This window comes from Meleagris gallopavo, chromosome 5, assembly GCF_000146605.3.
Source record: "Meleagris gallopavo isolate NT-WF06-2002-E0010 breed Aviagen turkey brand Nicholas breeding stock chromosome 5, Turkey_5.1, whole genome shotgun sequence".
NCBI classification, from domain to species: Eukaryota; Metazoa; Chordata; class Aves; order Galliformes; family Phasianidae; genus Meleagris; species Meleagris gallopavo.
This window is the reverse complement of record NC_015015.2, coordinates 17,578,823-17,602,253: the sequence shown is the minus strand read 5'-3', so window position 1 is coordinate 17,602,253 and position 23,431 is coordinate 17,578,823. Positions and strand designations below refer to the sequence as shown.

Here is a 23,431-nt window from a genome sequence, read left to right as displayed (position 1 = left end):
GGCAGGCAACCACCACTAATTGCTGCCAGGTGCTGCAGCCACTTGGGCACAGCTGGCTGATAATCAGGCTCCTCATTAAGCCTTTAAGAGCTGCAGCTGCAGATCTCAGGACTCAGCTGTCCCCCAGTGTGGGTGATGTGCTGTTGATTCTCATAAAGTAGGCTATTAACCAAAGGTATACACGGGCTGTGTTGTACAAGGCCTATTTTTAATTTACATCTTTTATAAAATGTCATCCTAGAAAACAAATACTTAACTAGAAAGAACTTTTTTCTTTAAGGATTTACTGGAAAGAGATGCTCTGAGATCTACAAACAAATAGAATACAGCTACATGTTGCCTGTCGGTAAGTCTTTCTTTTCTAAATCCTTATACTAGCACTATCAAGAAAATGCACCAGGGTAGTAAGGTTCAGAACAGGGAGAGTTCTGTATCAGAAGTCAGCCCTGGTTCTGAAGCCTCTGGAATCTGCAGTTACAAGAATTCTAGACTGGTGCTCCTTTATTGCCAAGCTGGTAGCATATCTGGAGCTTACCTGCCCCCTGAAAAGATCAGGTGTTGGTTGGATAGTGCTGACTTCCTAGCAACCCTCACAAAAAACTCTCCAAAAAAGCTAAGTGGCATCACTTGGTGAGCAGACAGCAAGACAGATGATAGTCAAAGACACTTTTCCAGCAACTATTAATCATTCTATCCTGTTTAAGAACTAGGAAATGTAGATTATTAAGCAATGGGAATGCTGAGACCTTCTAAGCAAGTGTGAATGTAAAAGAGCCTTTTATTACAGCTGTTTGAGGAGCACAGTACATAGAAACTAAACACTGTGTTCCAAAACAGAAGCGTTCTGAAACTTTTTGAGCAGGGATCACCTCACTGACAATATGGTTAGGGCTCAGAGTAGCCAGCCCCAAATGAAAAGTGTGTGTTCCCCACACTGGCATCTCCCCACAGCTATAAAGGAACGGTTTTACTACTGATCCAGTATCTGAATATATCCAGCTATACAGCAATGCTACAACACAGTCATGTACTAAAGGATAATGCATTTCTATGCTTTGTTATGTAAACTTTTTTTAATAGACATCAACCATTAAGAAGCAGGAAAGTTTAGAGATTGATCTGTCAGTTTGAATGGAAACTGTAGCTGCTAAGGCACCCTCGTAATATCCCAGTGTTTTGCAGAGTGCCTCACGCAAGCTTTGTGGTTACACTTCATAAAACATCTCCATAGACTGTCTCCTGGCAGTGTCACTGCACTTCCCTTAATACAAACACTTTTAAAATGCCTCTTAGGCTTTTCCTTCTCTTCAGCGCTCACCCTCCTGCTCCTCAAGAAAAAGTCTTTTGGTTTGAAAGGAGAACGGTACAGACCCATCACTCATTATTTCAAGTTCACTGATTTAATTTTAGAGTCATTTCTTCCGCTTCTGCTTTATATCTTTAGTCTTCTTAAACTTCTTCTGCTGCTTGTGTCCTCTTACCGTTTCTAGTTTTCTTTTCTTCTCACTGGGAAACAGGAACAAAATATCTGTTAAAAAGTACGCTGGATGCCCACCTAGATGCAAAATTCTTTTGAGAAGTGGGGGGAGTCTACACAGAAATGTTTGCCTCAAGACTTCTGGGCCAACCCAAAGGAAGTAGTTGGAAGGAAATAATTCCAATTTCATGGGTCACTTAGAGTCTGTTACAGAAAGCATGAACGGGAGCACAACATAAAATCTCTAGACACTACAAAAATCTTTAGCCTGACTTGAATCCCATAAGAGATCTTTATTTTTAGCTACATTTTGTCATTGCTTTTCAAGGCTGTAAGTTATGTTTCCTAAAGGCTATTCACATAGGGCATCTGGAAGTTAGAGTAACTAAAAAAAAATAGTATCACTGACAGTTGCAGATGTAAGCACACAATTTTACTCCTGCACTACATTCTGACTAGATCAAATATGACAGAGCCCGTCTTTATAAGTACTGACAAGACTCCCTTACTCCTGTAAGGCTTCTAGACATTCAGAGCTTCCAGCATTCATGAAAAGAATATGAATACACAAAAAGTAAAATAGAAATTCAAGAAAGACTACATAATTACTTAAGTTGTCAGTCACCATGGAAAGGAGAAACAATCAAGGGGAATAGGCAAGTCTCAACTATAAATCCCCAAGTGAAGAAAGCCTCCAAGGTAAAAGAAGATGGACTAAAAGGAAGAAACTGCAGAAAGGCAGACTCAACACCTTGCAGGCTTAAGCTTAAATTTGAAAGAATCCTCCACCCATTTTCTCCAATGGGAATATCAGAGGCTCCCGCAGCAACAGGACAAGGATGTGGAATGAGTGCTGTTTATTGCACTAAAGCCAGCAGGAAAGACAAGAGAGACCTCTCCACAGTACTGCAACTTTCCTAACCTTTTCACACTGACGATGGAGGCGTTCTGTCCTGCTTTGCTCAGCACCTCATTCCATTCTTCATCATCACCCCGGATAATATATCTAAGTGAAAAAGGTAAAAGAAAATCCAAGTAAAATTTTCAGGTCTAAGCAGAATAGGACAAAAAGGCAATTCTACTGTCACACACATACTCTTCAAACAAAGCCAGGGCATCGCACCCAACCAAATCAGTATTTGGAAATATATACGAAACAGACTGGCAAAGGGATACAATAGCTTGTCACAACTAGATCAGCAGACAAACTAGTCCACAGGTTAATAGCAACCAATACTAGTGCTTGTCCAAAGCTTGCCAGTGGCAGATGAAGATCTTTCTCTCAGAAGCCAGTACTGTAAACATCACAAAACTGTTCTGTGGAAGTCTCTCACCACAAAAGCAGAATTCTGAACAGTGTATCATTTATAAAAGCAAAACAAACAAACCAAACAACCAAAAAACAGAGCTATGGTGCTAATGCTTTCCACAGCAATGGTATATACTTCTTTGTTCAGTAGATTTCTTAAAATATAGGCCTTCAAACACTACAGCTTTAACACTGACAACCACAGTAAAAAATATATTCACTATACAGATTTTTAAAGGATTGAGGCCTTCGTTTTTGGTTGTTTTTTTTTTATATTATTATTTCTTCCCCCCAAACCAAGAAGGATGATTGGTACTAAAGGAAGAGGCTGCAAAAAGCAAAGTCACATAACACAAAGTCAGTGAAATTACCAGCTGCTCTTAGACTATCAGTAAGTTTGAATGGTACTCTTTCCTGCATGAATCCGGGAAAAACTGAAGACCTGCAGGTTTCTTCTACGAACAGACATTCAGACAACAACTGCTAATCAGATAGAAATACCCCTTGTTACGGTGTTCAAATACCCTGGAAATAACGTATGAATTTAAACAGACAAAAAAAAAATTCAGCAGTTACTCTCCATCTCAAGTTCTCAGAGATAGGATTAGACTGCGCTTTGTTCATACAAGGCTGGACAACACTACACAGAGCCAAACCAAACAGCTCTGACTTTTCTGTTTGCTTTCTATAGCCTGTATTCAGAAGTGCTCAAAATAGATTTTTGTACATCTTTCATCAGACAAACAAACAGAAATCTTTTTCTGGATGAAGAAAAAGGGAATATGATCCAAAATAACAAACAGGCATGTCATACTATCAGATATAAAAAATGAAATTAAAAATTCTATTAAAAAGTACCAATTATTTTGTTTTTTCTATTATGATTGACTTACAAATCATTTGAAATCACACTCATTTTTGTCTTACCCTCAAACAAGAAAACCAAAAATTCAAAAAAAAAAAATATTTCCTCTATCTAACCTTGATTAATCTAGAGCCAAAATAGATTTTTTTTTCTTTTGTAATAGCAGTAGAGAGCAATGAATTTATGAGACAAAAAGAAGAGAGAGAAGGGAGACAACCCAAGTGGCAGGTGTAATTCCTGTTGGTTCAGACAGAGTGACATCTGCTGACGTTTCAAGGAAGTTCAGCAAGCAATTCAGTATTGTAAAAACTGTACAGCTTTACAACAGCTACAAGTATCCATGCACACTGCAGTGAGCGAAGGAAGCTCTTGTTGGTTGTTCTTTTCTGTTAACTCTGGGGTGTTTTTGTGTTTTTTTTTTTTGCTATTTTTTAAAATACTAGAATACTAAAATTAGCTACTATTTTTACTTGAGTTGAAGACAGCTGCACACAGAAGAGTGGCCATCGCACAACATGACCCCACATATCCAGGTTTGAGGAAACTAATGACTATATCTAGAAGTACAGAAAACTATCAAATTATAAGGAGTCCACACTCAGGAAGCTTATTTTATTACTCCCCATTATAGAACTACGTAAGTTATATACATATAATACACATTCTCTACACAGCCAGGGCCAAGAGCCCCATATGGATACATAGTAAGAGTTCTTGCCAGAGTAACATAATTTACCATTTAAAGAGACAAAGGAGAACAGAAGCTCTCAAGCTCATGCCAGAAGGGAACTGAACTGGGAATTGAACCAGCATTTCCACATCTCCTATGAGCAGTAGTATAATGATGAGCCAGCTCCACCTTTAATAATTCAGTTCTACAGTTCCACAGACACACCTCACTGTTGATCAGCTGTTGTATGCAAACTTACCACCTCTTGCTTTTTGTTCAAAATAATGATAGGAAAAAAGGAATCAGCAACTTCACGCTTGGCAAAAAGTAAAATTAATGCCCGTGACACATTTTTCAAGAAAACAATGAATGTACTGAGTTATATAGGTGAATGACACTGAACAAGTAAGCTACTGAATTTACCTTCTACTGCAAATTATGTTTTGAGTGTGAAACAAAGCAACTGTTAAGAGAGCTGATGAAAACAATTACTGGCTATCAGGACAAAATACCCGAAGTTTTCATCAGAATAGAGGCATATGCTTATCCAACCTGGACAATGTTGAAAGATGCTCATTGTTTTTTCTCATTTGTAGACAGTTTGCAATCATATTGCAACTACAGCCTTGTGCACAAGTCTCAGCAAGGTGTGCCAGAGCTGGTAACCAAGCATTCAAATAACCAGCAGGGAAAAACTGGAGTTGAGACTCATACAGATAAATTCTTACTGTGTAAGGTCCATTTCCTTCAGCTTCCCCACTTCTTGCTTGTGTTTTTCTTGGAATTCCTTTGCAGCTTCTTCCTACAACAAGACAGAACACAGATGCAATAAGTGTTAATTGCAAAACTAGGCATGCAACACAAGCAAAACTCCTTTCCCATACAAAGAGAAGAACACCTCATAAAACCTGATACTGTAGTTTTTATCTTTTATGTAATTTCATTTTTATTTAATGGCTGTACATATAGTTGTAATACATAACTCCAAGAACACCTTTGTATGTTCTATGAAAATCTGTATGGCTGATTAGCAAAGCATGACTAAGAATGTAATGTAAAGCTGACTGGTTCTATAACTTCCAAAAAGCAACAGACGTGACATGGAACATTTCTAATCCAAGAAAATTTAGATTACAAGTTTCTATGCTTGAGAGAGCACCATGAAGAGTGTTTATGTATGTACAAGGAAGAAAATTCATCATTACCAAATCATCATTTAAAGATTTAATCGTTGGCTCCATTACAATATCCTTTGTTGCTACCATCTGTTCTTCCACAGCCTTTTCCTGGACGGTGTTGAACAACTGAAAACGAAGCAAGCCCACACATGTGAAAGATTGTTTCTTCTACATTGCTGCTTTAAAATAAATAAGAAATGCTGGTTGTCCCCAAAGCAAAAACTCTTCTAACTATGCAAATATTTCAGGTAGTTGTTTATTTCTGATGCATGCATTCTGTCATACTAAAATAAGAAGCTCAAGGTTGCTTCCTAAAGAAAAAAAAATACAAAATAGCTTTTATTAAGAAGTATAAAAAATAACATCTAACACTGTCACTCGCATAAGCTCAGAAAGCTGACAGTTAACAATACTTTTTATTAACACACCACTATTTGATTAGAATTTATTAATTTTCTTGTACATTACTTTCATTATGGTGAGCAAATCACGTCTCCAATAAGCAATGTGGTAGACTTCAGGAGGTTTGCTACTGTTCCTTGAGAACTAGAGGCCGTAGGTTGAGCAAGCAACAGCAAGCAGGTGGCAATTTTTCTGTCTTGCCACTTAGCAACTCACCATGCTTCTCACTTCATCACAAACACCAGGGAAAAAGAAACCAGACCCAACATTTCTACAGTGATTTCACTGGAGTTCAAGTCCATCTCTAAACGATATTGGGAAAGTCTCACGTTTGCTTGTTTTTTTGTTGTGCTGCCACTGAAGCTGTGAACCACCAGAAACAAATGGCTCAAGTTCAGCTGGCATCACAGGCTGTACACTCAGCATTTTGTTAAGAGCATTTCAATATTTAAAACCATAACAAGCACTCTCACTTGGGAAAACAAAATACAAATCAATGACATAAATACTGCTTTTTCCACTAGCATTTTCCCTTCTCACAAAATTTACAATCATTTTTTTTGCGGCCATATTAAAAATACACCATTCTAATTCAGCATTCTACTGGCATCACACTCGGTATTGGAATTACTCTTTGGCCTGATACTACAAAGACAAAGCTTGTCATGATGCAATTACCTGGACTACCTTGCGGATGATTCTATTGAAGAGACCCATCAGCTGACTGCTAGGCAGTTCCACCTCCTTTTCCAGTTGCTCTAGAGATTTATGCTGTAGGCCAATCCCTAGAAGAAGGGCCTGAAGAAATGAAACATATTTCAGTTACAGAGGCTTTTAGAGCAAACACTAGCATATCAACAGTATCGTTTAGCTCCCTGCATTTTACCAGTCCTCACTCTACTCAGATAATACGAGGCTTCTCTGACACATGCTGAAGCTTTGCTCAGATGCAGTGGAAAACCTCTAAATTATTCTGTAGTCAGCAGGCATTGTTCCATACTTAATACAGATGACTACATCTTTCCTGAGGCATAGGCTCAAGAAACAAGACTTCGAGGCTTTTGTCAGCCATAGTTCACACAGTATTACAAACAAATGGAATACTTCACTGAACGTACAACAGAATATGATCCTCTACAGATTTTATTCAAAGCAAAAACTAAAAGCAGAATACTACTATAAGCAGGAGAAATCATGAAAAGGATCACAAAAACAGCAATCACCTAAAACAAAGTCTTCTTAAAGATGATGTGAAATGGGAAACCACTCCAAAATTAGGAGACAGCAGGAAAGTGCAAGGAGTAAAACATGGCTTGTTCCCATAGTGAAACATACCGACTGTGCTGCAGAGAGAGCGATATCACCCAGCTGGTTGAGAAAAAACATCCTGGCAATGGTAGGTACCATGTCCATGATGAGATGATAGTCCACCATGTTGCGAGAGTACATCTCTAATCTCTTCAGGTCATATGGGATGAAAGCAGATTCTAATTCAGCACGGCTGATGGCTGAACAATAAAGAGACATCAGTATCAAGACTGTTCTTCATAGCTGTCCAGCATCTCAGTATTCAACAAATTCCTTTTTCACATCATTGATTGAAGTCCAACTGCTATCCCATAGGTTCACTTCCCAATATACTTCAGAAGGCAAGACACTAGGAATAACACTGCTATTCAAACTGGCTTGCTTATTCAAGAGCACTGCAAATCTCAAAACAGATCAGTTAATCAAGTCAAACATGCCAGAGAGACTAAAAGCAGCAAGAGCTGACTGAGAAAAAGTTTGCTCAGTCTTTCCCTGCTTTATATTGGTTTTGCTGATAACAAACTTTGTTTCCTTGTAGCGACAACCAAACCTTTTTCAGCAAGACAGATACTAAAAACCCACAAGAGGCAGATCACCAAGTTCTCTTAAGAGGACTCTCTTAGGGTTACAGAGAAAATAGCAACTTGCTTTTAAAGGAGGACTTTTAAGCCATGAGGCTTAAAATTAGAATGGTCTTATTTGCCTTTTTTATTACATTGTCTACGTGTTTTCCCCAGCAGGTGTTGCACTGAACCCCACAACCATGCAGCTGGACTAAAGCTTCTCTCTTAGAAAGACACCAAATTCTGATTTCCAAATTTCTGATGATAACATGCTCTACCTATTGGCCTTACTCAAGGCTTCCATTTCAACTTCAGCAGGCTTCAGTATTCATTTTTTTGTTTTCATTTTGTTTTCTCATGCCGTTAGCTGCTACAGTCAAGATCCCTCTAGTTTTGGAGCACTTAAATCTTTGATTAAAAAAAAAAAGCACAGAAAAAAAAGCAGAACAGCACAGAAACACTACCTATTTTCAGTTGACAGAAAATGTTCTGATAGTTTTTACTCAAAAATGCAAGCATTTTTTTAGATGATAGGAACAAAACATAGGAACTGACTCAGAGCAATTCATAGCACTTCACACGAGACTTCATATTATGCATGTATTTGAGTCTGACAAATCTATACAAAGACTTTAAACTGCAATCTAGATAAATATAGTTGAGTGTGGGTACTCACGGGGCTCTGACTGCTGTTTGATATTTTTGTTCTGTAGGATATTCAATGCAAGCGAGGGAGAGAATGTGCTGAACTGGTAGGAAAGTAGAGAAAGAAACCGCCTCCTAAAATCTATACAACAAGATGAAAAAATAAATTACTCCTGTGAACCTCCAGAATAAATATTCCAAAAATTTTTGTTAGTATTAGTTGTTACCTTTCCAGAAGGCAGTAAGCCAAGGTTCCTGTTCAACGTCCTCTTCATTCAGCATCTTCATCATGATGCACGAATGCTCACCAGTCAGATCATTCTAATAATGAAGATGCATTTCCTATCATTAGCATCAACTGTTTGCATTCTATGCTAAACTGAAGGCAAAGGTCCTCTAAATCAACAACTCTTACATCCATTGCTACTGACGACCACCACAAAATGACGAACTTCTACAATTTGGTAAATCCCCATGCTGAGGGATTTTGGCTTCTTGAGCTATTCAACTAATGTTGCAAAGCCAATGTACAGCTCAAGAGCCAGAAAAACTAAAGCAAAATGCAACGATGAGACAAAGAAATTATTTTCTCCAGAAGTATAATAATCACTACAGCTACTTTTGGTAAATACCTAGAAAAATGATGGCAGGCAGTTTGAGGACCATTTGCATATTTTACCTATGACTATAATAATAACCCTGACCAGCTGCACCCTTGCTGTATTTCTTTAAATGTAAATTACTTAGAATTCCACATTCACTACCCTAATACTTGATTCCATTAGTAAACTATTAGGCCAAAAGAACAAAAATGAATATAAAACAAACTCCAAATGTAGTCTCAGAAAACGTTTTTGCCCAAATGAGATCTCACAGAAACCAATGGAAATATGCCCAGTGATTTTAACAGGGCTGGATTTCATTCAGAAACAGTATGCTACTTACTGGTGTCTGCCTTAGATAAACTGGCACAAATCCAGCACGTTTCCAAAACCTAGGGAAAATGACAAGACAAAGCACACTGAGAAATATGGAGCTGTTGATTTTGCAATAATACTTGTGGTTAAATAAAATCTATCCATTATACGAGAACAACTGTTGAAAGGTAGGCACTACCCTACTAAATAATAAAAATTAACACTGACAGAAAATACCAACAGCAATCTAACTGATTGAAATTCTAACCAGAGCAGTTAAAAATGATTATCATTGCATCAGAAAATGAATGAAATTTCAAAGACTAGCAGATAAGAAGAACTCTCGTATTCAGCATGCTTCCAGGACCTCTATTAAAACAGGCAAATCGGTTTTAATCAAAAACACCACAGAATCCTTAGGGATATCCTGGGAAAGTGTGAAGGATTTATAGTTCACTTCAGAGACTTCACTCTTCTTCAATAATCACTTACGGACCAGGGAGAGCCCCAAATAGACTTGAGAAATCCTGCTGATATCCCTTTCCATCCTCCTCTCCTGCATCTTGGCTGGAACTGATACTAATTTCATTTTGCCCAGGAAAAGGAATACTAGTGTAAAAGTCCTGCTGAGATGAAACATATGGTGTCTCCGACAAAAGAAAGAAGTCAGGCCCCAGAACAACTGTCACTGGCAATCCACCTCCACAGGCTAAAGGATGACTACTCATCAGCCATGCAGGATGTTGCAAATTTCAGTAGCAAGCCCTACGTGTACACCCCAGCAACTCTATGCTACTATTCCTCTTTGTTTTTATCTATTCCCACCAAATTTAACAGACAAATAATTCAAATATCAGGAAACACTTTATCCTTCCTCCTGTCCTGAAAAGAATTGTTCAGTAATGATGAGACGTTTGCTTTATAATTTACAGAGATGAAGACTTTTTCAGAACTATTCAGTTTGGATGCTCCATTCCACTAAATAATTCACCCTCACATTTTGCTATGAACTTTGCAGCATTCTTATCATGGAACAAAGCAAGCTACAGTCTCTGTATCTGAAATGCTGAATCACACACAGCTGTCTAACATCACTCTGACTGGGTCAGTCACAAACCCGCCTCCTTGGGTCTTCTTCTGTTGGACTCAATCTCATCTTTTGTGAGATGGTCCTCTGTAAAAGGGGACAGGCCAGCACAGAACCAACGTTTCAGGTGGTAAATTACTTCTTTGCTGTTAGGTTAGTAACAGGAAGACTTTTACATAGTTTTGAAACTGTCTCCCAAACTGCGGATTCACAACTTTCCATACAGAGTCTCAGAAATGTAAATATGTTACAGAATTGCACAATATTTTTTAAAGTTACAATTTATTATAAAAGTTTAAGTTCTTATATAAAACTATACTATGGAGGACAAACTTTAGAAAAATTACTGAATTATTTATTGCTGCAGTAACTCCATTCCTCCTTGGTGAGAAAAATGAGAAGCAGCAGCAATTTCTGTTGAAATGTATTTACATTAGGAAATGTAAATAAACAAGTAACTTTGAAGTTAGCAGCAGCTCTTGTTTCTAGAGGTCTCAAGAAAGAGTATTTAACTCATCCCTTCTTATTACAGATGTTCTTACTGCTCTAGCTTAGAAAAAACGAGCAGTTAAAGCTAATTAACTGTTCAGAAGGGTCAGAAAGCTGATCGAGAAGAGAATGGGTTTTCCTTCACAATGAGTTTGAGGGAAAACTACTCTGAAAGACGTGCTAAGTGACTAGATTCAGCTACACTGCACAAGAAAAGGTCTTGCAGGAGTACAAGGCTTGGAGCTGCCCAGATATTGAAATCAATGGAAGCATGGAGAAAAGAACAGAATGCCTGGGAGGTAAAATATTTGCAGCTATATTTATACTATTCACAAATTATAGATATTCTATTATTTATGCAGCTATGCTTTTACACTGGGTGTAACTAGTAAGCAGAACAAGATCTTACTTAAGTAATCTTGGTGTTAGGCCATACGATACCCCAAGGTAGTCTAGACTCTCAGCTGGTCTCTCACTCAGTTTGAGAAGTAAAGGTGGCAAGTCTTTCCGAGGTGTCACAACTTCTTCTAACAAACTAACAGTCTGGAAGAGAAAGTGGAAACGAGTTAACAGCATTGCTCAGGGCAATCTGCAAATTAAATCCTTTATTCTGTACAAAGAATAAATAGAAATATTCTGTATTAGATAAATCAATATTGAGATTTACAGTGAGAAGTAGATAACTTAGCACAATGGGAAATACGATAAATGTACTGAGTTCCATACCTCACTGCTTACAGTTGCAATCTCTTTTGGCTTTTGGATTGGTTTTTCTTCCAAACATGGGAATTTGCCTTCATAGTACATCTGCAGTAAATTCAGAGCTCTGCTGCCATAGCCCATCTGTGAAGTAGGAAAAATACACCGTAAGCAAAAAGACAGATCTATTTTCTAAAGCAGGACGACATTTCCCCCTTACAAATCCATTAACAATCGTAAGTTTAAAAATTATTCAGCCATTGCAAAAACGTATTTTGATTGCTACATGGGAATTCCATGGGGAAGAATACCACAGAACCTGCTGGATGACCAAAATCACAAGAGCCCAGGACAGCACAGTAATTGCCACTGCATATCTCTGGCATTCTGAAAACATCAAACACCAGTGTGAAAAACATGTAGTACTCTCACAATAAGCGTCATTGGATCTACACTGCATACTGGGTCAGGCAAAGCTCTGGTCTGCCTGGCTGGTAGTACCTCTGCTGACTGTTGATAATAACTGGGTTTCAAAATACTTTACCCCCTGATAATCTGGATGAACTGCAATGCGAACAACACGCCCACCAGACAGGGCCCCGAAGTCTGGATCTTGGAACTGCATAAGAGACAAAAGTCAACTTGAGTTACTCAGGATACTTTGGAAACAAGCAGTAGCGCTGCAAGATATCACTGGGTGAATACACAGCCAAAATTATTTACCTGCTCTGAAATGGTCCAGGGAATAAGATCACCAGAAGCTTTCTTTCCCCTAGAAAGGCTGTTCATGATAGATTGGCGAGAGATCTCTCCCTCCATGCACACCTGCCAGGAAAGGTAAAAGGTCATGAATGAAGAAAAAGTTTTTCTCCCACAGTCATTCCACCAGAACATATCAAAATCTACCCTCAGCTGCTGAGTTCTCAATGCAGAATTGACATGTCACCTGATGACTTGCCTGCAACATGGTGACCTAACATATTTGCCAATGAACAGGCTCTGTCCCTAAAAGCACTGTCTCAAGAAGCACACTAGTGAGCAGGCATGACAGTATGGCACCAAAGAAGCCAAAAAGAGATTAAAGCATAGGATGTGCTCTATGTATTTTCTGTAGTCTGCCAGCAGCAAACATTAAATCTTGTCTCCCAATATTTCTCTTGAAGTATCATGTACTTCTCATGTAAATGGGCCTTCTTTTTCTTTTAAGATACAGCCAATTTAACTAGTTACATTGAACACTAATAATTAATAATCTGTGTTCTCAAGGAAGGAAGAAAGCATACTGTCAGATACTCAGCAGTCAAGGACAAAATATGTCTACAACTCTGAGCATTTGTATCTGAGGAATTTGTATTTTTGTGGTTCTATTGCAAGTAAAAGGAATGCCAGACACACAAAATAAGCATAATAAACCAGTGAATCAGCACTCTTTGGTAGGAATTTGAAACAGCAGGATAATAATTTATTGAACCAGCAGCTGAGCTTCTCAGAAGGCTTCTCAGCACAAAAATATTTTAAAGTCTGGAATGAAAGGATCAGCATCACAATGTACTTATGCAGCAATTAGTGTTAACAAAAGAAAGCAAAAAAAAAAAACCAAAAAACAAACCCAAACAGCCTTAATACACTGTTGTGGTACTCAAAAACACAACCTGAAGCTACCATCTACTCCTGGATAGTACACTGCTGCTTCACAGTGTATTATCCCTGCTTCATTTACTGAACAGTTCACTTCATAGACACAAGATGCCCTCTCACCTGAACAACAGCAAGTACTTCTGGTAACGAATTCTGTGTAGGTGGAACAGGAGGCAACAGACAAAAAAGATGGTGGGCAGGTGCATCAGATAGCATCTGGAGATCATTGGGAGAGTTCTAGAAGGTAAATATGGATGAGAAAGCTCAAATATTATTCCATGAGAAGAACTCTAAACAGTCCTCCACTGTCTGAATTTAGGGCTATTAAGAAAATTGGAACTAGAACAATATTGATGGATGAATCACCTAACAGGGCAGCTTGTGGTTATTATGCTACCAAACGGCATCTCTTTTGCTAAAGTGAAAACTCATGTTCTCATATACTAAGCTGAGCTTCCTATTTTTATATATCTACATATCTCTTAGTCTACCAAACCTGAAATAAATTTTTTTCATGGGTCAGATTTTTAGTACTCAGTACTTCAACACTTCCTAACTTCACCAACCACATTACTAATCAGTCACCCATGGCCTTGTAACTCAAGAGATGAATTATTACTTTTGTCAATAGTACAGTGATACTGCTCTTTTGCTTAATTTGATGCTACTAAAATACTGTAAAGAGAATTGCAGAAGAGGGTTCATCACCGATACTAATAAGCTTGTAGGCTCACCTAGAATTTAGCCTCCTGAATTTCTCAAGACAAAAATATTTCAGATATCTGTAAATCCAATGTATTCAGCTAAGGCTAAAGATTCTCAGGAGAATACAGGTATGTATACAACAAAAAACAACTGAAGCTGATCAGAAATTCTTAATAACACCAATTCAATTAAACTTTCTGAAACAAGCAGTACTCCCTCCACAAAATTCCTAGCTGAAATTTTGACAGAAGTGGCATGACCTTTACCTTGTAGTGTGAAGCCACATAAAGGGCCATCAGTCTCTGCAGAAAAACTTCTGATGTTCTGTGGTAACAAAAGAGTGTGTCTCTATTTACGTAATATCTGAACATAGAGTTAAGGAATTAAACTCTCTGGAAAATAGGGAAAAAAATTCTCCTTGTTGGTTTAAGAGTTATATTTTCCATTCAGCCTCAGGTTATGTGCTGGCTTAAGCAATTAGGAGTCTACAGCTCTATCTACAAGAGTGAATTAATGACTGGGCATTGTTCATAACTTTCATGCCCTCAATCTGTAAAGCTTAACACTACGCAACTCTAATAGGATTTCCTCCTGCTCAGCCCTTCTTTAGTCTCTGCAATAAAAATGAAGTTTAGTAATGTCCTGGTAACACAGGCATCATATCAGGCAGTGATAAGAGCTCAACTCCAGAAGAATGGTCTTAGTTTACTTCTGCCAAAAGATCGTGCTCTGAGGCTATCACGTCAGCTTGAGAATTCACAACACATCAGCTTGAGAAAGCCTGCATCACCTGAAAGCAATATATTTTACCAGAGAACATCACTTGAGTAAGGATACAGGTCACAAGTTTCAGGCAGCGGGCAGCCAGAGATAATTCTGGTGATGCTGAGACAGTCCAAACACAGCAGATCATTCAGCCATTTTTCAACTGGATCACCAGGTGCGTACCTGATTGACTCATGGAGGGAGACCTCATGCAATGTACGAGCTGCAAAGAAATTTCAGAGAAGAACCTCCAGTACTGGAAGTTACAGCCAGCAAAGAGTTCAATAGGATCAGCGCCCTCTGAAGGGCTCCCAGGAGATTAGAAACACACCCAAATCTGAACAGTAGAGAAAGCACTTGAAAAGTAACTGCTCCAACTGGAGCCTTCACAGCCTGCTTCTTCGTGTAACATCAGGAGGAAGGTACAGTGATCACTACTTGCATAGCTTTGATCCCCTAAATGCCTTGACATATGAAAATAGTGAGGAAAAAAAAAAGATATGAGAAGAGCTCCCTCATTTCCCCATACCTCTACTATCCTACAGCTGCACAGTACATGGACACATGGGACACCCACAGGGCTTGTTGAGCAGCAACACCAGACATCAGGGATACACAGTGTAGTCCAGAAATCAATGGAGTACCTGAGGCAACTCTGGCTGTAGCTGTAGATTTGTTCTCTGCTGTCATGGTGACTTGGGCTTGTGCACTCTGCTGCCGGAGCTGCTGAATAAGCTTCAAAGACAGTGATCGACCAGTACCCTCATACCTGCAAAACAGAAGACAAAAGTCTGTAGCAAATGACCAAATGGCAATCCTGAGGCATGAGGAAGCTCCAACACAGAACTATGTGCCATTCTGAGGCCTTTAATGGCTTCAGCCATCTGTGAGAATTGCTGTGTTCTGTTGTTGTTGCACATATAGGACAGAGCAGCCTACCCTGTCACTTTTTTAGTCTTCATCATACCAGATAGAAGTTTTCACTCCTCTCCTAACAGATTGCAGAATCTCATTAATATGCTCTTAGCAGAACAGAAGAGGTGTAAGACAAATACTCAATGAATTTGCAGTGGAACCAAAAGGAAAGCAGCAAGTGTTTGTACTGACTCTTTGTCACTCTGAAGAGCAGTTCCATATGATCAAAAATCAGCAAGACCCAATTATGATAGTGCACAGTATAAAAAGAAACACAGTAGACAAGAAATAGTCCATTAGCAGTCACAAAACTGCTTTCCCAAGTAGACTGGTGATGCTCAAGTCTTACCCATTGATTGTTGAAGCCATGAAAACAAGATAAGGGCCTAGCAGTTTTTTCACCAGGGGGAGAGGAATGGCAGCAGCTTCATCAATCACCACAAGTTCAGCCTGACCCAGTTTCACAGAATCAGCAGGATGTATGTACTGCAAGGAATGAAGGGACACCATCAACAACAGCTCTGGGACATAGGGAAATATCAGAGATGGCAAAGCTTGAGATCTGACAATCTGTTATCCCTATTCCTCATGAATGAAGAGAACCCATAGGAAAGGGTTCATGTTATCCTAACAAGGGCAGCGTCACACATACTGTTTTAAATATTTCCACATACATTTATCTGCATAGATCACAAAAATAAAGAAAATCTAATAACTAGAAACATATGCTCTTCCTTCACTATTTGTTTCACCTTTTTTCACTTTTGTTTCCAAGGAATGCAGAAGCAACTACCGAGGAGCCTCTGTAATTTACAAGTTATCCACAGAACGATCTAAAATATTTTGTGCAAGTCACACACCAGATTGAGGGTCTGCCTCAAAGCAAAATTATCCAAAATAGTTACATGTTACATAAAACAAGTAGTCATGAATTAAAAATAGAAAGGTCAGCGTGCAAAGGCGGCCAGCTACCTGAATGGTCTGTCTGTGCTCCTTGAACACGTTCACTCTGACAACTGCTTTGTTAAATTCTGGGTTTAAAGACTGAATAATCTCATAGTCCAGGTGTTCCTAAAAGAAAACATTGTAAAATGGCATGAACAGTCCAAGAGCTTATAAAAATACAGTTTGTCACCACCATCAAAACGCATTTGCTACATGTGCCCTGATATTACAGATTATTGTTGAGAAATCTTGGACTGAGAATATTTACCTGTTAAAAACTATTTTCATGCAGAAAGAAACCAAATTTCCTAACTTATAAATACAGAAGTAAATGTAATCATACTATGATTTGCTTTCACAGAGCATTATTAAACAGGCTGGTGGGGCAAAAGCTGAGAGCTAATACACACGGCAAACGTTGGAGATGAGATGCGAAGTCATTCCTAAACAGGAACTCTGTGAAAGCGTTGTAAAACAGTCTGCCCTCCTTACCTGATACTGCAGTGCATCAAAACCTTTAAATATGAACTCAAAGAGAGTGTGAAGGTTATCAGGACTTGGAGATGTGACAAAAATGTTGGAGTAACTGCAGAGAAAAATAAAACAAGAACTCCTTTTCTACCAAATTTACACACAAAGGATTTATTTTAATACGAGGGGTTGATTTTACTTAATAACCAGATACCTTTCCCACTTAATAACAGCAGATTCCTTTATATACTTATCTAACTTTTACTGTTTGATCGATTTTTAAAGACTGAGGATTTCTGATTACTATAAAACAGAAAAACCTGAATATCAGTTTAGACAGTAACTAAAATATATAAGAACAGCAAAAGAGAAGGATGTAGGACTGGAAATTGTAAATATATTAAAATCTTAAATTTTTTTTTTTTAATTCATGGATGCAAATAAAACTTGGGACATGGAGGACATTCCTCACCCAAAAGCTACTGCTCCAGCAATAGCCAGTCCCAAAGCAGCAGATTTTCCGCGTCCCCTGGCTGCTGTTAATGCCACAGTGCTCCGCAGGGTCTTCTCAGAAATGGCTTCAATAAATTTCAGAACTGCTTTTGCCTGATGATCAGAAAAACACAAGAAACAAAAATTCACTTTGACTAAATTGTTTTTGGCATTACTTATGGATTTGCCACATGGATTTTCCTTAGTACTTAGGAAGGAGGAGAAGAAAAACAAGATGAGACAGCTGAATGCTAAACCCCAGACAAATAATAGGAAAGAAGCTTCTTGATCCATCCAGTTCTTGAATATGGTCAGTCTAAAACACCCAGCTCAATTACTACTCCCATGCCAATGACCACAGAATACATTCAGAAAGACAGGAAGAGGTACACTGCTAGGGGAGGAGGAAGATGAACATATCTGGACAGTGAAAAGGCCAACTATGAAAATTCTTTATAGCAGTGCGTAAATCTCAGAAACTCTACATTGAACAGCAACTTCTCAGTGTGAAACAGGAAAGCCATTATGAAGGGGTCTTCCTTTGCACTAGTCAGTGATTCTCAAATGTGACTAAAAAATGTGTCAGGGAAGCAGTTATGAGAGTACACTAAAACACAAGGCAGACCGTTAACATTTATTTCCTGCTTATTTCAAACCCCTGAGTTACAAGTTCATCAACTTTTTAAATGCTAACTTCTCCAGATCAGCTTCCTGTCTCCATTCTAGCCCTTCTACTTATTCCCAACCTCATAAAGAAAGTCACTTTGAGCTATTCTGTCCAAACAATTTTTCAAGAAATCTTTCTCTCTAAGACAACTCCCATCAATGTTCATGCTCTCAGATTTGATTACTTGAAAGATGACACAAATACCTGCTCCTACAGTGACTTGTCAAGCACATGGGATCTTGCATTTAAATACTACACCAACCTGATCCAAGGTTTTACAGCCATCCACTAGAACTCCTACAGGTTGTGTATCCTGCAGGCTCTCCTTCAGCTCTTTCAGCTCCAAGTCTTGTGGCCGAAGACTATCTTCCTATAAACACAGAATTTTCCATAACAGGATTAGTCGGACACCTCAGCACAATTATACTTTTGTGATGTCCTGGGATATCTTTCATCAGGTAAAGATATCCAAAAGAAAGCTTTACCACAAGCTGGATATACCATCTAGAGACAGGAAAGTTTAAATGTATATACAGATATTTAACACTTCAATCTTAATGCATTTTCAAGAGAATGGTTATACAGCAAGTATCTTGGCTTTCCCAATCTCGGAAGAAAAAAGCAAAGTATTTTTCAGTACATGGTAACTGGATAATGGCAATTCTAGAAAGAAGAGACCATGGACAATTTTTCCAGAGGAATTTAATCCATTTTTCAGTCTTCAGGATAAGCCAAAATGTTATTATGATCCTCGTTATACCTGTCATATAGGATGTACATACTGTAATTTAGGAGGAAAAGCAGCAGCAATTGGTCACTTTTCTAACCAATGGAAATATTTTCAAAGCCAATCAACGAGCTTGGACACAAAAGAAATCCATTTCAAGTAGAAACAGATTCTGAATTTCCTAATCGGCACTGAAAATTCCAAAGACATCTGTCTATCCATCCAAGAGATGAGCACTTCTGTTGCTGTCAATGTTTTTATAATGTTAAGACAACTTGGTTGTTTTTTTAGCATCAGTGCTCTGTTTACGTTTTTACCATCTTCAGTAGAATTAATGATAGTATTTCCTCGACCACTCAAACCAGTTCAAAAGCTTAAAGATTTCTGTTTAAATTTATTTCCATTTTATTCATCTGCAACTGGAAGTGATAAAGGAACATATACAGTGCAAACTGCACGTCTGGTTTGTACTCAGTGAATGTTTTCTGAGATTTGGCATGCATAATTCACTCAGAGATGAAACAAGTACCACAGCTTTGAGCTATCAGGTACTCTCAGCCTTTTAATATGCTTCTTTCCAAAGAGTTTTCCCACCTTCCAGCCTTTGAGAAGTCTTTTTATTTGTCTCATCCTAACTGTTCATCAGCTTAAAATCTCTCTATGCGCTTCTGAAACAGTAACCACAGCAATTAAGCTTCAACTCACCAGATGAAATGAAAATAAAAGAAGAGGAACGAAAGGACAGCTTCCCAATGCTTCACTCACACGAGGTATATTTTCTGCAGAACATTTTCCATCCTCTCTACAACGCCATTATCTGATATCAATCAGTATGAAAGGAAAGCTTCCTCTTTTTCAGATCTTTAACACTTTGCAACTCAGTCTAGTTTCTCCCAGTGAAAAGTGTCTGTCATTACTGACCTGTGACTGTGGTGGAACGGGTGTGATGTTTGCAACGTGACTGGAGATGGGCAAGATATTCAGCTGATCATCAATCACGATGCAATTCTTGCATGAGGCCAGAGACAGAATGAACCTGAGCAGTCAAGCAAAGGCAACTCAGTAAAAGCACTAGCAACACTATTGCATCTTGATGATTAATTAAAACTCTGTACTAAGTACTCACAGCAACAGCAGCTTAAAGCTAAGTTCACATAATTGGTCATGTGCCTTTTATCAGGAAAGATGCAGAGCAGGCATCCACTTACAGGGGCACACACCTCCAAAGAAAACCGCTAATGTATGATGATCCACCAAGAGAGCTAGAAAGTAACTTCCAGCATTTAAGCAGGAGGTAGCTGCATAGAAGTGTAAGACAACAACTGGGGCAAATGCTGACCAGCAAAGACTGCAGTGCCTGGTTTATTCATCTTTCTAATTTCTGACGCCACATAAATATCACCTGCGTGCAAAAGAACAAATGTTGCCAGTGGCTAGAGCAAGGGCTCAGTCACTCAATAAGAACTTCATCTATAGAACAAAAGGAGAGGAATCACCTTTAAAACAAAGTTCTAAAGCCACAGAGAAGACTCTACAGTGAGCAGTTCCATGTTTTATAGTAGATATAGTAAGCAGTAAGTACCTAAATTTCCTTTCATCTGTGTACATGTTTCTACGCAGCATTTCAAGAACAGAACTCAGAAGATTTTACAAATCTGGGCACATTTGCACATCCTTTGTAATATAATACTAAAATTTTGTATACAATTCCTCCAGCAAGATATAACGTTCATTTCCAGGATAGTACATACAGACTTCACAGAAGCACCAAAGCAGCTTTATTTATTCTCATGCAAACTTACAGGATACTTTCCTAATATGAATATATGATGTTGCTCTAGACACCCTTCTTAAACACGCTTTGAATGCCTAATAACATACCTTTCATTAAACCGTCCTACCACATCCTGGTGTGCCTCTGTTCTATATCGAGAGTGGACATCCTGAAACAGAAAGTCAGTCTGGAAAAGGAGCAGCGCCAACTTAAGTGACACTTACAAGATTATTACGCATGGGACAATCCAATTTATCTCCCACCTTGTGGACTACGTCCACTCTCCCATCAACACTGCATCCCAGACTGGATTCTGACTTTGTTTGCTGAGACAGTCAAATATTCCAAATACTGCTTTAAAAACATACTTCTCCCACCAAGACTTTTCAGTACGGTCTCACATATTTTTGTCTCATTTAAAGGTTGCTTCTACTACATACAGAACACTTAAAGCAGCACAGGGATGCTAAGTAAAAATAATTTAATGCTTTAATTCACCTACTGGCGTTATAAACTGTCCCTGCTATAAGGTTAGGTATACTCTGTGTGAAAAAATTATTCTTAGAAATACATAGGAATGAAGATGCTAATCTCATTAGCACTGGGTCAGAAAACACTTTTTCACTTCGCTTTGTCATGTGTGCAAACAGCATAAATAATTTCCAAAACTACTCTGTGAAATGAACACAGTTGAGCTTGTTGGCAGAACAAGGGTTGGTGTAACTGCCTAAACAAAAGGCTCATTCCATGATAAATTAAAGAAGGAGCAGCAAAAATAATGGAAAGAAGACTACAATCCATAACAAAAGCAAGCAAGAAAAAAAAAATTCACTTAACATCACCAAATGTAGCTGCCCATGTAAAACAGACACATTACATTGAACATACCATAGTCATTGTATAGAGCTGCTTCAGTGAGTTCATTGTTCTCAAGAGAATTACAACAATTCCACCCCCTTCCACTGTTTCTACAGTTCTAGCTAGCAGGTTTGGAGTCAAGGCTTCAAAATCCTAGGAAACAAAATTTTAAAAAAAGCCTTCAAAGTTGCCTAGAATTCACAAGTGCAATAGCTACTACTAAAAAGAAGAGGAAAACTATAAACACTGTTTATCAGAGTTTAATTCAAGCTTAACATTTGCATTAACCAACTTCCCATTAAAATTCTACCCAGGAAGGCTATGTCACCCCCCACAAAACTCATAAAAGTAAGGCCATCATAACTTAAGTAACAGGAGCAACAAATAGAACTACTGCAGCTTTTAAACTCAAAGCAATCAATAATAGTGCTACATCCCTTAAGTAAAAAGTTTAATTCTTTACCTGAAGCACACACATGCCAAAAGTGTTGCCAAGAATCTTATGAGTTTCATTGTAATAGCAGTAGCGAATGTTTGTGGCTGCTATAAACAATTCGAAAGGATCATCATCTTTAATGTTCAAGGTTCCACTTTTAATCTTCTTCTGCAGTTGTCTCATTCTCTTCTTCCGGTGGCTGGAGAATAAAACTTCATCTAAGTTTTTTTGGGAAAGGGTTTGAGAAGAATGCACTCATTCCTAATTTCAAGGCTAAATGGAATTCAGAGCTCAGCCCCCAAGGAAAAGTCTTGCATTACACGTACTGTATCCAGGGTATGTTCCCAAATGCCTTTGGCCCAAAGTGGTGGAAACCACACAGAACCAGCTGTTTTTGGAAGAAATCATCTGGTTGGAATCATGCCGTTTCAAGTAACCCTTCCTGGCTTTGTGCCCAGACTGCAAGCATGCACACAAATCTAAGAACTAAGATTTTAAACCTTTTCTCAAATGAAAGCAACTGTAATGCCTAATCTGTACCCAGCTGTATATACTGAGGCACTGAAGTTTTAACCATTAGAGATTAGAAAGGAGAGAGAGAAATAGGCCCAGGACAACAGAGTTAGTGTTGGAGCTACAGAAGGAAAGCAGAATTACGTAGCACTGATGCCAACCATACTACTGAAGCCGAATTTTGGCTCTGAGAAATTGAGCATCCTGTATCTCCTGCAAAAATAAGACTTGTTTCTCCTGACAACCAAATCAGCCCATGCTGAGCAGAGCAGCCGCAGAGCTCCTTCACAGAGAGCACTCAGCCATCTACTGCAACAAGAGATGCAAAGGGCACCTTACCTGCTAAAGCCCAGCTCCTTTTTGTAACACCACAGGACAGAGGGCCTGGCCTTGACAGTTGCCTTGGACAACATGTGGTGAAGTATAACCACCTGCCAAGACACAGAAACATCAATGCACAACCGCACTCATGAGCTAACAACAAGGAGCGATGCACTTTTCAGCAGGGTCTGCTGAGACGAGACGGGGACAAACGGTTTCAAATAAAAAGACTGGATGGAAGAAAGAGGATTTTTACAGTAAGGGCAGTGAAGCACTGGCACGGGTTGCCCAGAGGTGGATGCCCATCCCTGAGCCATCCACGGCCAGGACGGACGGGCTGCGAGCACCTGACCTAGCGCGGGTGTCCCTGCTCCCTGCAGGGGAGGTGGACCAGATGGCATTTAAGGTCCCTTCCAACTCAAACGATTCTACGAACGTTCTGTGCTGACCTATCCTTGAATTTATAGCTGCGGTATCTACCGGCCAACGCTGGGCAAAACGGAAGGGTGGTTAAAGGCGCCGTGAAGCTGAATGCCAGCACTTCTGCCCGGCACCGCAGCCGCGAGGCGCTCACCTGGTCCTTGCCGCGGTCGCC

The 23,431-nt window shown here is 39.0% G+C and overlaps 1 protein-coding gene across 1 annotated transcript; it reads right to left on the bottom strand.

The window, feature by feature from the left end:
- Positions 1-189: 189 nt before the first annotated feature.
- NAT10 (N-acetyltransferase 10) lies at positions 190-23,425 on the bottom strand. The gene is made up of 28 exons (XM_010711226.3): positions 23,411-23,425; positions 22,855-22,946; positions 22,030-22,201; positions 21,597-21,719; positions 20,816-20,877; positions 19,856-19,970; positions 18,470-18,577; positions 17,521-17,654; positions 17,070-17,163; positions 16,605-16,703; positions 15,982-16,118; positions 15,362-15,486; positions 14,790-14,940; positions 14,219-14,315; positions 13,368-13,484; positions 12,333-12,434; positions 12,154-12,228; positions 11,637-11,753; positions 11,320-11,453; positions 9,363-9,411; positions 8,645-8,738; positions 8,449-8,559; positions 7,237-7,409; positions 6,580-6,699; positions 5,527-5,625; positions 5,050-5,123; positions 2,400-2,483; positions 190-1,506 (listed from the first exon to the last, which is right to left on the bottom strand). The coding sequence occupies exons 2-28, from the start codon at positions 22,926-22,928 to the stop codon at positions 1,413-1,415; spliced, it is 2,934 nt and encodes a 977-aa protein (XP_010709528.1). The 5' UTR covers positions 22,929-22,946; positions 23,411-23,425; the 3' UTR covers positions 190-1,412.
- Between the last annotated feature and the right edge of the window lie 6 nt (positions 23,426-23,431).